General features: G+C 34.4%; 1 protein-coding gene across 5 annotated transcripts in view; it reads right to left on the bottom strand.

The window, feature by feature from the left end:
* SIPA1L2 (signal induced proliferation associated 1 like 2) overlaps positions 1-14,465 on the bottom strand; it is a 129,293-nt gene that overhangs the window by 46,875 nt on the left and 67,953 nt on the right. For all 5 annotated transcript variants that reach the window (XM_058020056.1, XM_058020059.1, XM_058020058.1 and 2 more), the window contains exons 6-8: positions 11,530-11,704; positions 7,654-7,757; positions 1,244-1,401 (exon numbers count right to left, since the gene is read on the bottom strand). In XM_058020056.1, coding sequence (XP_057876039.1) covers positions 1,244-1,401; positions 7,654-7,757; positions 11,530-11,704 — 437 coding nt within the window. The remainder of the gene's footprint in view (positions 1-1,243; positions 1,402-7,653; positions 7,758-11,529; positions 11,705-14,465) is intronic.

A 14,465-nucleotide genomic window follows, 5' to 3' on the forward strand; every position in this document is an offset into this window, starting at 1 on the left:
ACATTAAAATGAATTGTGAGACATAAAGGAGAGAAGTATTTTTAAAAATTATTTTTATGTAAATCTGTCATTTCAGCTGTCACTCGGTTGCATCATCTTAAAACTAAGCAATGTAAAAACAGAAACAGAAAATAATTTTTATCCTCAGATCGTCTTCTACAATGAAGTTTGAATTCAATGAAAAAATATTGGTGTCAAATGTGACTATAATGGAGCATTCTCCACCTATTTAAACTGCCTACTCTATGCTCATAAAATTGGAAACACAATTCTTGATCTAGACAGTTCACATCCAAATGTAAGAAAAAATAGGAATTTTTCCTAATTGATACAATTATACCTCTAACTGATTGATACAAACATAATATATTTCAACTGAAAAATAATTTCAAAATACTGCACACAGTAGGTACAACTACTATTTGCTTGACTGAAATATAGTCAAATTTGGGATGACAGAGTTAAATAGTAAGAAAAGTATAACTTAGGAAATGTCATGTATTAATCAACACAAAGCAGTTACTGAAATGAAATCAAGTCCTAAAAGATAGTTTAAGTTCTAGTAGACTGCTAAAAGACAGTAACATGACTCACCCTCATTATGTAATTTATTTTCATTCTAAACAATGAATAAATAATGTTTATAAATACAGCTCTGTAATTATATTTCATGCCTTTATCACTACTTGCACAATTGCCAATCCATTCAGAAATGTGATTTCTACCTTGGTTACCTTGCTAAAATTCATGATGCAGTGACTTAAATGTGACAGTTAAAATAATCTGAAATTTATGTTTTTTTCCCATTCTCCAAAAGTCTTTGTTTATGTGCTTAAAGGCTATGACTCATCATATTGTCATACTCAGGGATTCATACAGGTTAAAGGACCTTCTGAAATGCTTTAAATAATTTTCTTTTAAAAAAGGAAACATGCAATACAAGTTCTAAATTAATTTCTATTGGTGTGTCTGCAAATCTTATTTTCACTAACTTGTTATATCCCCATTCTGTGGCCATAAATCAGCAACATGTAATTCTGCACATGCCCCTTTGAATCTACAAATTGTGCTCCATAACTCTATGTGTGTGTAAGGGACACACTGGGGTTTCAAATTCACAGGAAGTGCAGCAGAAATTTTAAAATTGAGTACATAATAGCCATAAGAAATAGAAAACATCCAGAAAACAGAGTTGCATTGCAGTCTTAGTAACAAACTTATATAGTTATAAGGTCCTACTCACCTATAACACACATTTTCAGTGCATGGATTATGCACTTTGACAATGACAAATACATGTTGAAAGTGGGAACGAATATTTTTTGGAGTAAAAGGAAGTGCTCCTGGCTCTTGGAAGACAATGGTAACTATGTCATTTCCTATATGCCTTTTCCTTAGCAGCTAGACAAGAAATATGCATTGAAAAATTAGTTATTAAAAAATAAATTTAAAAAATCATAAATTCATCAGCTTAGGAAAAAAACAAAAAAATCAATCCAAACCAATACAAATAAAGCATAATTTTTCAGAAATAACTTTTATTGCATCATGGAGAACAACATGTAAAGGATGTCAGAACTGCAAAAATATAGGGAAAGGAAATTAGACTAAGTTCACAAACATACTAATGAATTTTCTCACATCCCCACACTAGTTCTCCATAGTTTCTGCTCATTTATATTTTACTCTACAAGAAAAATGTGTTTCTCTTATTCTTACTAATATAGCACCTCAGTAATAAAAAATCATTGCATCACTTGACATTTCTCACTATCCAGAAAACAGTACATCCATTCCCTCTTTACAGTGTAATATTTGTCTCTATATTAAAAATATAATATTGCTTCTATGTCTCAATAAAACTTCCTTTTCCACCTCACAACACTATTAAATATTGTCCTTAGTATTATGATCTTAATTTAGAAAAAATATTATTATGAATATCCATCAGAAATGTTAGCAACTGCATACTTGAGGAACAGAACCAAGACTCATGGAGAAAGAACAGCTATTAGGAACTCTTAAATTAAAAATTTGTTCTTGTAATTAGTAGCTTTTATCATCAAAATATATTTAAGAACTAATTTAAAGTACTAAATCATTGTTATAAGCTAAAATTTAATAAAAATTACAAAATATTTCCAGCAATAAGGGACTACTAGTCTTTCTCCCCAAAAACCCCAACAAAATAACACAGTAAAATGATGCTCACTTTCTTCATGGAAGAATATTGTAACTTTCAAATTTTCTACATTAACAAACAAAAAAAGCAGTCTACTAGGTGCTACATTTAAAATATGAGATGCTACATTTAAAATATGAGGTGCTACATTAAAATAAAAGATCTTGCATTGTAAACTAATAGCATAAAGACACAGCTGTACCTCAGCTCATGTGTAACCAAAAGGATTTAAGAATAAAATTACTTGGAAACTTAAAGACAGAGCAAGTGAAAATGTCTCTGTGAAGGTGATTTCATGGAAAAGAATCTTTCTAATAAGAGTATTTTGTTGCATTTTTCCAGTTCCACTAAAAGTTATTACCTCAGCTACCAACAACAAAAAGCAAAGTTGCACATGCTAAAGCCTAGAATCCATAACCCTTTCATTATAACTCTCAAAATAACATAAAGGATGATATTCTGAAGGTAGGCAGAAGGGCCAAAGCCACAATTTTAAAGCACTAAGTACATCTATATTATTTTAAACATAACCAAAATCCCAAATACAGATAAAGAAATAAGACTTCTTATGAAACTTGAAAACAGACATAAAAACAGAAAACAATATTTGTTGTGTGGCTCAGTCAAGTTCTCAGGTTTTTAAGACTAAAATGATTATTTGAGCCATTTAAGATGCACAGACTGTTGCACACAGAAGTACACTTTGAGGAACTGATCACAGAACTTAGTGTGTCAGATATTCTTTAATTTGCTCATCTAGTGAGCCACACAATTAGATCATAGTAGGGCAGCACAAGTTAACGTTTAGAAGTTATTACTATCACACAGGTTGGAATTTACAACTCCGTTAAATTTGTAAGCAACCTTCCAATTAGGAGGTACAAGGTGATTCATTTCTGCCCTTGTTGTATCACTAAGTGCCCAATTACTTGTTCTTGCTACAGTGGTTCATGCCTATACATTTCCATGGAGTAAATTATAAAAATGAAGATGCAATCCTCTTTAAAGGTATATTTATTTTTTAAGGTAATCATTGCTTGCAAGAATATTTTCTGCTTTTGTAGACCCCTTTAGGAGGTTCTGCTTGCCATCATACATAGCATAAGCAAGAACAGCATTCACTTAATTGAAGGTAAGTTTTAGAAACGTTTCAAATTTTACTAGCTAAGACTTTGTAAAAGTATGACAGTGCCCATATCCTACCCCTAGGATATTTTTCAAGAGTGGAAACCTCTACAAAGCACAAAAAAAGAAATAGGAAGACAGGTCATTATTTTTAAGAACCTTACCAAGACTGTAGAGATCTTAGTGACTTCTTCAGTATATAAATAAAACCAGTGTAACACTTATAAACAGTTGTCATGCACAAGTGGTCAGTCAACTTAAACACAATGCAAAAGGCAAAGCACAGTTGTGGCTGTGCACAGAGGATCATAATGCAAAGAACTTCTAAAGTGGGGAGAATTAAATTGGGGTGATCTGGAACATGGAAAGAAGTGCTCTGGATAGGATAAAGGAACAGGAAAAGAATAAAGTATTGAATGGAGAAGAAGGAGGGAACACATACCTCTCTGGGAAATGGGAGATAAGGACAGCATACTGAAAATGAAAAAGGAATTGAAGGAAACCAGAACTCAACAAAATGATCTATAAGAAACCCTTTTCTAGTTTCCATTCTATAGCCTAGATTTTTCTCCCAACTTTTGCTTCCTAGGTTTTTTGGGTGGTCTTTTCAGGTTCTCAGTTTCCCCTTCCTCTCTCATTTTGAGGTCTGCTCAGGTTTGGGGGGTTTTGGATGTTGTAAAATTTTTTTTTAATCTGCCTTTCTAACATACTCTAAAGAATCTCATGCCAGTGTTGAGCATTGATGTTGACAGGAACTCTCAGCTGGGTGCAGAGATTACAGAGAATTACTTGCGGTAAAGGAGCCATCATTGTCATGTTAGAATTTGAAAATAAACCTAATCAAGTATGATAGGCAGCCAAAAGGAAATCAGTGAAGTGTTATGTAAGAATATAAGACACAAAAAGGGGACTCCAGTCAGGAAAATATGTTAGAAAAGCAGAATCCATTAGATTAAAGTTATTTCCACTAAATTATAGTTATTATATTTATTCTCAGATTTTAGTGACTCAATTCTTAATTTTCAGATATGCATCTCTGGAGGAAAAAACTGTCTTAAAACTTTACATATTAACAGCTTGTGCTCGGCCTTAAAAATCTACCCACTTCAGTAGGATTATTTTCTTTGTCAAACCGCAAAACAACAAGGAATTCTTGTTGAAATAGCAGTGAAATATACTCTTCATTCAATTAAATTATGAAGTGTTAAGAGTCAAATAAGAAAATCTCCAAACTTATTTTAGCACATTTCTAAAATAAGTGGTTTCAAAAGTTTTATTTTCAATTTGGTTTCTTAGCCAGTACCAAAACCAGAAATGAATGGCAAAAGCACTTTCAACAGCTCTGATCAACTGAGTTTGGTATAACCACAGGTATTGTTACCTAACTATTTTAACAGTAGTTAAACGCAACAAGCTTATTTCATAATTGCATATCTGTTTAATTTTCAAGTTTTCATAAAACCAGGTGAAAACTTATTATTTGAAGAGATTTGGATTAATCGAGCCTGACCATGTGAACACAAGCAGACTGCAAATGTGTGAGTGGGAAACTTGCAAGGGAATGATTTGGAAAGGAACATAGCAAAGGTAAAGTTTAAAGGGGAAAGCCTTGAACTGCTTTGAAGAAAAGGCCAGTAAAGGAAAAGGAACTGGCCATACCAGGGCTGGTTGTCTTCTCCGTCCTAGGGAAGGAGCAGCTGACTTGAAAATTCCCAGCCTACGTTGCAGCCAAAATAAAAATTACCTTGCTCTTTGGATCTCCTGCTGGTTCTAAAACTAGAGGGATGTCCTGATCAGGGACCAAGCAGGGCGTAGTTATATCCTGGAAGAAGCAACAAACAGTTCTGGTGCGGCCTATTTTTGGCTCACAGGTATTTGGAGCACAAGCAATGCTCAGTGCTTGCTCACTGAAGGTCACCATCGTGGATTAGGAGGGACTGAATACCTTGCCCAGTCATTACCAAACAAGGGACATGGGGAAAGGATGCAACAACCTCAGCCAGTACATTCATAATATGCTAGTAGAAAATAACTATTGAATGGGGGCTTCATTCCTAACATAACCTAACAGGAAATTTACTGCGATCTCTAACTTCCCCTTACTTGGGTATGCAGTGAGCCAAACCCTGAAGAGACTTCATTATGTATTTTGGAGCTAAACAGTAAGAGAAAAAAAATAAACAGTTATTATAAATCTGTTTTGCACATTAAGGCTGGCTAAATTCTAGTAATTTGGGTGCACTTGTCACATTTCATTAAGACAGTGTACATGCTGTGCAAACACTGATAGATCTCATCACCTGAAAAATAATGTGGTGGGTCTTCAGATAGGCATACTGCTTGAACTTGGAAAACTGCCACATTATTTTGATCCCAAGAAAACCATGAATAACAACACAGTGCTTCTGCTAAATACTGAACCTTTTAAAGAGACAATGATGAGAGCTTACTAAAACACTGTGGAAAGAGAGCTTGTTGCTAGGGAAAACCATGGAGTTAAAACTGAAAGGTTTTCCTGTACACAAGAACCAGCACCTGACTAGAAAGAAAGACATATAAGGAAATTATAAGAATGAAAGGAAGGCACAGGAAGAAGTGAAAGGACAGTAACAGGGGGTGGCTGAGCAACACAGCAGTGAAGCTGACAGACAAACAGCAAAAAACTATGAAAATAAGTGGATCATGGCAAGAGGATATCCTTTGTTCTCACAAACAAGGAAAATTCATGAAAGACAACAAAAGTACTAAACTCCAAGTAAGGCCATATTTACTGTCAGTGCCTGTGATTTGCTACAAAAATATCAATTTTTTTCTTTTAAGGCAAGCTCATTCAGTGTACTATATCGTCTTAGTAGGATACAGTTTTCCCTATTTAACATGCATTTCCAGTCAAAGATTGTTAGACTGATTACAGACAGAACAACTCCTGATGCGTTTACCAAATTAACCCTGTTTGGTAAAAAGATGCAACTGGAAGTTTAGAGAAGCAGAACAATCTGAAATCAGTAATGAAGATCCAATCCCTTGATTACTAGCTATGTCACAGTTGAGTGTCTGATGAACACTCTGTCTCCTAAAAGCCACACATTTTAGGAAGTGAGTCATCTAAACTTTGTGTTATTCATATGGTGAAAAGTTTGTCTTTTGATTCCTAATTTAGTTCCTTTAAACCACATCTAAATACTAAGTGTAATGTCTTAACTGTTCACTTGAAACAGCTTTTCAAACTGTTCAGAGCTCTATGCACAGATTATTTCAAATACATGACACGATATACTTCCTTCCATTGTTATTTTTATTTATCTCTTCTGAAGAATTTCAGCACTTTTATACTTTTCTTGCTGCCTTGACACATCTCTTTCTGCTCACACAAGACCTATTGATAGGACAGACATGAAAGATTCAACTCCCATATGGTTCAACAATCAATCAGTAAGCATCTTTTGTGAGCTGTTCAAAACCAAAGTGAGACAGCATCCTTATTTCATGACAACCTTCCACAATGGCTGAGATGATTGTACCTCGCATGGCAAGGTGAGAATATCCCAAAACTAACTGCATAAATCAACACTTACTTCTGCATACCTGGAGGAACAGAGTAGTAGCACAGAAAGTTACAAACTACCATCAGTCTGATCTATGAGCAATTCCAGTGCTTTTCTGTTAGGCATTAATACTGATATATTATACCAAATGTGCTTGTACATTTTAATTAAGTCACAAGAAATATCTTAGACAGGCAAGACAGAGTAACCTTACTGGTGCACTGCACATTTTGGATGCTGTGCTGGTTTTTAGCCATCCTTAATGCTTTGAAAGCATTCTGAATTATTGCATAAGCAAAGGGAATTCTCTAGAAATAAGACAAATACATTCCAATTTTCTGTTTTCACAGACACCTCGAAGGATACGTTTAAAACTATTACTAAGCTCACACATTAATAAACATTTCAAGATCTGTAATACAAGGATTAAGTGGAATAGTTTTAAAAATCTTATTACATGCATGTTTTAACCATAAGACTATTTTCCTGATTCATTCCATTCAATGTTTAAAACATACATAAGATGTGAATTCAGTCTAAACCAAAAAATAACATATTCACGAGAGGCAATATTGCCTTTTAATAATATAATGAAATAGGGTACATGGGATAAGTTCCTGAATTATACAGAATAAACTCTTACAAGATTTCTAACGTCTTACACTATTTCAAGAGAATAAATATAATTGATCATATTTCTTTTAAAACAATTCCATTTTCAACCAAAACTAATAAAAAACCCCAGCACTCAATGTGAAACGCTTATAATGCAAAATACAATAAAAAGCTAAAGAGACATACCTGTTGCCTGTTACTGGGCATGTAGGGAAGCATTGTTGATACATGAAACATTAATTCATAATCTTTATAGGTAGTATAGAGGGAATGAGTTCCTGTTGAATCAGCTGAAAATTAATTTAATCGCAAGAAGGTCAGTAAATTAGAATATTCATATTACTTTTTAGGACACCACTCTGCATGCTGTGATTTAAATCTATTTAAACAACTTCTATATTTTTTACAATTGAACAAAACCAGTTTCCATCACCTAAAAATCTAGTCTTTATTTCTGTATTATGACATAGAGGGGTCCTGCAGGAAAAAACCCAAAGAGTTTGCTGTCTCTGAGACCTAAATAAACTAATTTTAAATATATTGGCATTTCACAATAAAAACAAAACACTACACTACTTCAGTGTAGTTTTATATAACACGTATTTTCGTTACTTAAACAATAATAAGGACAATTGACTAAATCCATACTTTATCAAAAGTGAACTGGCTACTTCAAACCTATCATTAAGACACATGTTGCAGATCAGGCATTTTTAAAACATAAACATGTGCATACTACATATATTTGAAAATTATTTAAATAAATGTAATATATTATATGACTTAACACTTTCTTTTATTTAGAAAGTTTATTAATAGTTAGCATTTTGTGATGTTTACAGTAAATGAGTTTTATACTGTAGTCATAAGTTAATACTTTTTATTCCTATTCTTCAATTTGTACAGACTATTTAAGTAAGTACAATGAACTTTAAAAAAGTTTAAGGTTTAACTCTACTGAACACCCTATTGAGTGAAGACAACTGCCAATTTTTCTTGTCTTTTTCCATGTTCATTTATTTTTTAGCATAATTTTATGTTATCTGTAGCAATAAATATTCTCCAGTACACTCTTTAACATGCTGTTTAAGGTTTCAGAGTTTTGATCAGTTCTGAAGAGTATAACTATATTCCAAAAAAAAATCAAAAAATCAAAAAATTAGCCATGTTAGTTCTCCAGTTAAAAGTATATCAATATACACTTCTTTATGTGCAGCCCTAAATCTAAAAATATTTGTGTGTATACAATTAGGAGCACATAAATTTGTGAGTGTGCTGGGTGTATCAGTTATATCTGTATGATAATTAAATTAACTTCATTTATTAAACACAGATTACAGTTGCATAAGAAATAAAAAGCATCATTTCAACTGAAGTTTGTTACTTAAGTGTTGCTAAAAGAAAGAAACCTTATTGCATTCTTCAATTTCAAAATCTTAGCTAAAAATCCAATTCCATTATAACCTTTCAGTGGCATTTTAGAGAGCCAGTTTTGAAGAGACAGAATGAGAAAATACGTTCCAACAATAAAACATTTTATCTTATTTCCAGTAGACTGGTATGTTTTAAAACACATACTAAACAAATTATATAGTATTGAATTAGTAAAATTTCATTTAATTTTCTTATTTCTTTATCTTGGGGTTTGGAACTGCATGCCACTAAACCTGCACTAAAGAAGGGCAGAAGAGAATTTATAGTTAATACGTTCCATATGTTCTGGACACTTGCACTGGGCCTGGCTTGGATGCAGCTATAATTCTGCATGGCAGCCCACGTGGTGCTGTGTGCTGTCTGTGTGACCAGGGCAGTGCTGGCAACACACCGATGATCCAGCTTTGGCTCACAGTGCCTGCACAGCGCCAGCTCTGCCCCCACACTGCCCCTGTCCCGGGAAGTGTGCTGGGCTGGCCACGGGCTTGGGAGGACACAGCCCATCAAATGGACCAAAAACATATCCCATGCCCTGTAAAGTCATGTTCTGCAGGAAAAACTGGAGCAGGGAGAGTTTTTTCATGGTAGATGTGGCTCAGAGAATGGCTGGGCATCAGTCAGCTAATGGCAGGAGGCAAGTGACTGCCTTTGCATCAGTTGTGTTGTTGCCTGATGGATGCAGTGGTGGGTTGTGCTCTCATTGTTGATTGGGTGTTTTTGTTGTTGTTGTTTGTTTTGGAGTTTTTGTTTGTTTGGGAGTTTTTTTTGCAGGTGTTTTTTTTCCTTTCTTCCCTTCACTCATTGAACTCAATCTCGACTCACAAACTGGAGGGTGGGTGAGCACACAAGAGGTGGGGGCTTATTTGGCAGACAGGGAAACCCATCACAACATTCTACTTTCTCTGTTACATAAGAAATGGACTAATTACCTATCCAAATATTAAATAAACACTTGTTTAAAATAAATAAATTCTAAAAAGAGAACTTTTTAGAGAAAAACCTCACAGCTCATCAAGCATTCGAGAATATAAAAACAATAAATTTTACTCCTACAAGAACTAAGTAAGACTTTTTACTGAAACATTGTGTCTACCAAAAATATAGCTCCCAGAGACTACATTATCACAACCCTCTGAACCTACAGGCAGTCAGAACAACATGTAAGTCTAAATATGACACACAGTAATACTTATTGCATTGTTAAATATAACAAAAATATGATACTTAAATGTGATACTAATGTGATACATTAAGTGATACTTAATGTACTTTGCATTTAATATAATACTAAAGACTGTATCTTTTTGAATTCTTAATTCCATTTTGCCTGTTGCAAACGATGAGGACACACTATGACAGGACAATATAGTTAATGGCACAGAGACTTTGTAAAACATTAAAATCACATTACTGATACATACACAATGCTGATCAGCAATGTAAGTTCATACAGAAGCACAGCAAATATAGAAACTGAATTTGCTGACAGATCAGCATTTGTTTTCATATGTACAACTTACTAGGTGATATTCAGTCACATTCTGCTTGGGGAAAAAAAAAGCAAACCCAAACATCCCTTATTCCTTTTAATTTTTCATCCCTATTTATAAATGCATTCCAGAAGTCTGATATGACAGCATATGACAGCATATACATATAACAAAGAGCATGTTAATATGTATTTCCACAAATTAATTTGAAAAATGATTTGTTATTTTTCTGTACTGAAATAGGATGCAATAGTCTCTAAATTAGGATGCAATAATCTCTAGCTCTAATTATTAAAGGGAAACAAGCACGAATTTAAGGAAAAAGGCAATAACATTATTGGAAATAAATGTGGTGCTTACACTAGGTTGACACTATGTTAAAATGAAGTAGATGAATAACTAGACATCCTTAGATTACAGCTCATATGATCAGCCATCAAAATTCTGCTAAAACATCATTAAACTGAGAATTAATTTAAGTTAAATTTAAGGGCAGCAAAAACAGTACTAATAAGGAAGAGTCTTAACATCTCATTGGCTTTTTTAAACAGCAATACTTCAGTTCCTATTTTGCTGTAAAATCCAACCAATTTGTACAATTAAATTTTTATACTACTGCACTTAAGGAACTGGAAAGACCTGGGGAAATGGCAGTACTAACCCAGCACTGAGGTAGATTAAAAATTATCAGCTGACAAATGAGGACATGCTTACTGTGCATGTTTGAGAAACCAGAAAACTTGACTGCATGTGTGTGTTGGGTAAAAGCAAGTATGTATGTTCAGCTGAAATAAGGGAAATTACTCCATATTTTGAAATACATATATTTTATTGCCTTTGAAAGAATAAGATGGTTGAAGTGTACCTGTGGAAATATTACTCATGTAGTATGATTTTAACTAAATTAAAACAAATGAAATAAACTGCTTTGATATTCAGTTCTACTACTGCCACAGAAAAAGCAAATGACCTTTCAGAAAAAATTTGATACATGTTCTTACCATATGTTCCATCTTCCTCATTTACCATATAACCCTACTATTCAAAACCCGAAGTCAAGAGCAGGAAAAGACAACATAATTTACAGAAGATCAACTGGATTTTTACCCTTTGTCCCGTAGCTTGAAGCATAACTTACTTTTATTATCCAGCTGAGCCCTGTATTTACTGAATCCTTTTAGCCGTACTCTCTGGCCCAGTAGATCAAGGAACTCTTCAAAAGCTGGTCCTGCCATCTCGTTGTTATACATTTCTTCTTCTGTGCTTTGGCCTGCTTTGCAGTAAAGGATACCAATCTTATGTTGAAAACTCAGCTGAAATTAAAAATTAAATAAAATAAAAAAAGGAAAATTTACAGAAGCAAAGTCAATACTAGAATAAATATTCACAATTAAAATATAACACTGTTATAACTCCCGACAGAAGGCATCTGAAAATGAAAAAATAAGTGTTCTGATTTGGGAAATTAAATCACCACAGGACGAAAACAAAAAAGAAAAAATCCACAAAAGACACCCTCCAACTCTTGAAAGAAAACTGGATTGGCACTATTCAAACACAGATAAAAGCAGTACAAAGACTTTTCACTTTGTTATCTATAAAAGCACACTCTACTTCATGCTACGGTATGAAAAATTTAATTGGCAATATTTGTATATTGGTCTTTTTTTCTCAGCTTTAAAAGAAGGTGAGTTTATCTTCCCTCATTTTTACCCTTTAAAGTTCACTGTAGTTCAGTTAAAACAGACCCTCAGAACAGTCCTTTCTACGTCATCTTTTGCCTTCCCCATAAAATCATGCACTGTTCAAAACTATATGCCATTTTTAAAAGTATACTTAAAACAAGAAATTAGATTGCAGTCACATAGTTTTGCTAAAGAGATTCTCAGTTATGGAACATTACACAAATCACATCTATTCAAAAATAAAGTACAAAAACCATAAAACATTAGGCATAAAGAGAGATCATTACTTCTTGAGCAGACCATTTTCCTCTTAGCTTTTATGCACACTTAAACTGACAAAGAGGAAACTCCACATGGATGGATTAGTCCTATTATTCTTAACCAACACCTTCCAGAGCTTCACAAACTGACAGGGGCCATGAGTCACACCCGATTCCCTTCAGGCGCTTATCTATATTCATGACTCAAATCAACTCTCCAGCTGTAGACCTCTCCTAATCAAACTTCAGGATTAGTGTCCAAAATGCAAGTTATGCAAAGGCTGGATGTGTTTCTGTTAGACCAAAGGTGACAACAACAGCCTGCTTCCCCTTAGTCCTCAGGGAATAAAGGCTTTGTGTAGGGGTGAGCCCTTGGGGAACCTGCTCTGGCAGAATTCCCTTGACCAGAGAGCAGTTGGGAGCGAAGGACAGGAATAAGGAATAAGGTTTCACCTGGCCAGCCTAGAAGACAGGAGAGTCAGAAGCTGTAAGATGGATGGCCATCCGAGATAAAAGGGGATTCTGGGTTATGGATGCACTATAGGAGCTGCCTGAGTCAGACCCATGAAACTTAGAGCTACTGGTTCACTCCTGTCATTTCCTTTTGACTGGCATTAGGTGCCATCCCTACTCAAAGTGCTTCCTTGATCCCCATTTTAAAGAGAGTTAGGTATTTACCAAAAGGTTCCAGATTGCACAATGGGGACTATTTTATTCAGCAGAAAGCTAGCATGAACAGTTCATGAAGGAAACTGTAAAATAGCTGGTCAAACAAACATTAGATGTCAGAAAGCAGGGCTGTTACTTGACATATACCAGAAGACTTTAAATGATGGTGACCACACTGTCACCTTTATACCAGCCCTGTGTCCAATAGTTTAGCTTAAACCACAGGGGATTTAAGTTGATTTCCTTGACTTCACACTAGAATTGACAAGTAAAGTTAAATGCTAAATTGAGCCACCAAAAATAGAGACAAGAACTAAGAGTAAAAAGGCACCTGGGCAAAATACTTGGTCTAGTCACACTTTTTCATTCTGTGGATGCCAGTCATTCCTGCATAATATTCCAAACAGGATTGAAGTATATGCCTATCTTAAAGAACAATCCAATATCTCACAGTTTAAACACTGAGCTAAGAGACATAGAAAATGATGATCTGAGACTCACCAGCCCAAGATATGAAGTAATCCTGGGATTTGACTTTGTGGACAAACAAGTACTGTGAACACTATACAGTTCTGAACAAAGCCAATACTATAAAAAAACCACTATTGCTAAACAAGCTGCAAGCTCTTTTACAGTAATCTCAATCTCCTGCCTCTGTGCTAAAGCCTTCACAACTATGAAATCAGAACATCTGAGTAAAAGAACTCTCAGCCAAGATCATGGTGGCTGTACAGAAGATCAAGGTACATTTAGAATGTCAGTGTCTAAAAGGGAAATAACTCAATGAGCTTTGGCAGGATCTTCTCATGTCATACATTTCACTTGCATGAAGAACTATCAGAATATTTAAAACTGATAAAGTTTGCCAGTTTTGAAACGGTACCACATGCTTGTTCAAATTTTTTTGAGAAAATAATTGCAGACATGGTTCCAATTTCATTATTTCCAACTCACAAATTTTACATTTAGTTATATTTTACACTGAGAACATTTTAATAACATGACACCACAAAAAACCTGCTAAACCCATTGAGCTGCTTGAGTATGTGATATGTATTGAAGGTGCACATCAGTCCTTCGTGACTCAAAATGATTGTGTTCTTGTCAGAATCACTCACTACTGAATCTTGGCATCCTGTCAAATTTTTGCACAGATTATTTACCATGTAACAAGAACTTGTTGACTTCCATCATTTGAAGATTTTAGATTCTTTTCTATCAAGGAACACCAAGAGATTAGACGCACAATTGCCACTAAATATCACTGCAACCAATCTTAATTTCTTTGGTTCTTTTTAAACTTTATCCTACAGCTCAGAGAGAAGTGAGCATCCCTAGAGGGATGTTAGGGGAACCAAAAACCATATACAATAAACAACCATTAGCAGAAATTGAAAAGGAAACTAGGGGGAAATTGGATAAAGCTTAAAAAAAACAACAGTAGCAGATAAAATGTTGAC

Source organism: Melospiza georgiana, chromosome 3 (assembly GCF_028018845.1).
Source record: "Melospiza georgiana isolate bMelGeo1 chromosome 3, bMelGeo1.pri, whole genome shotgun sequence".
In the NCBI taxonomy this organism is placed as follows: domain Eukaryota; kingdom Metazoa; phylum Chordata; class Aves; order Passeriformes; family Passerellidae; genus Melospiza; species Melospiza georgiana.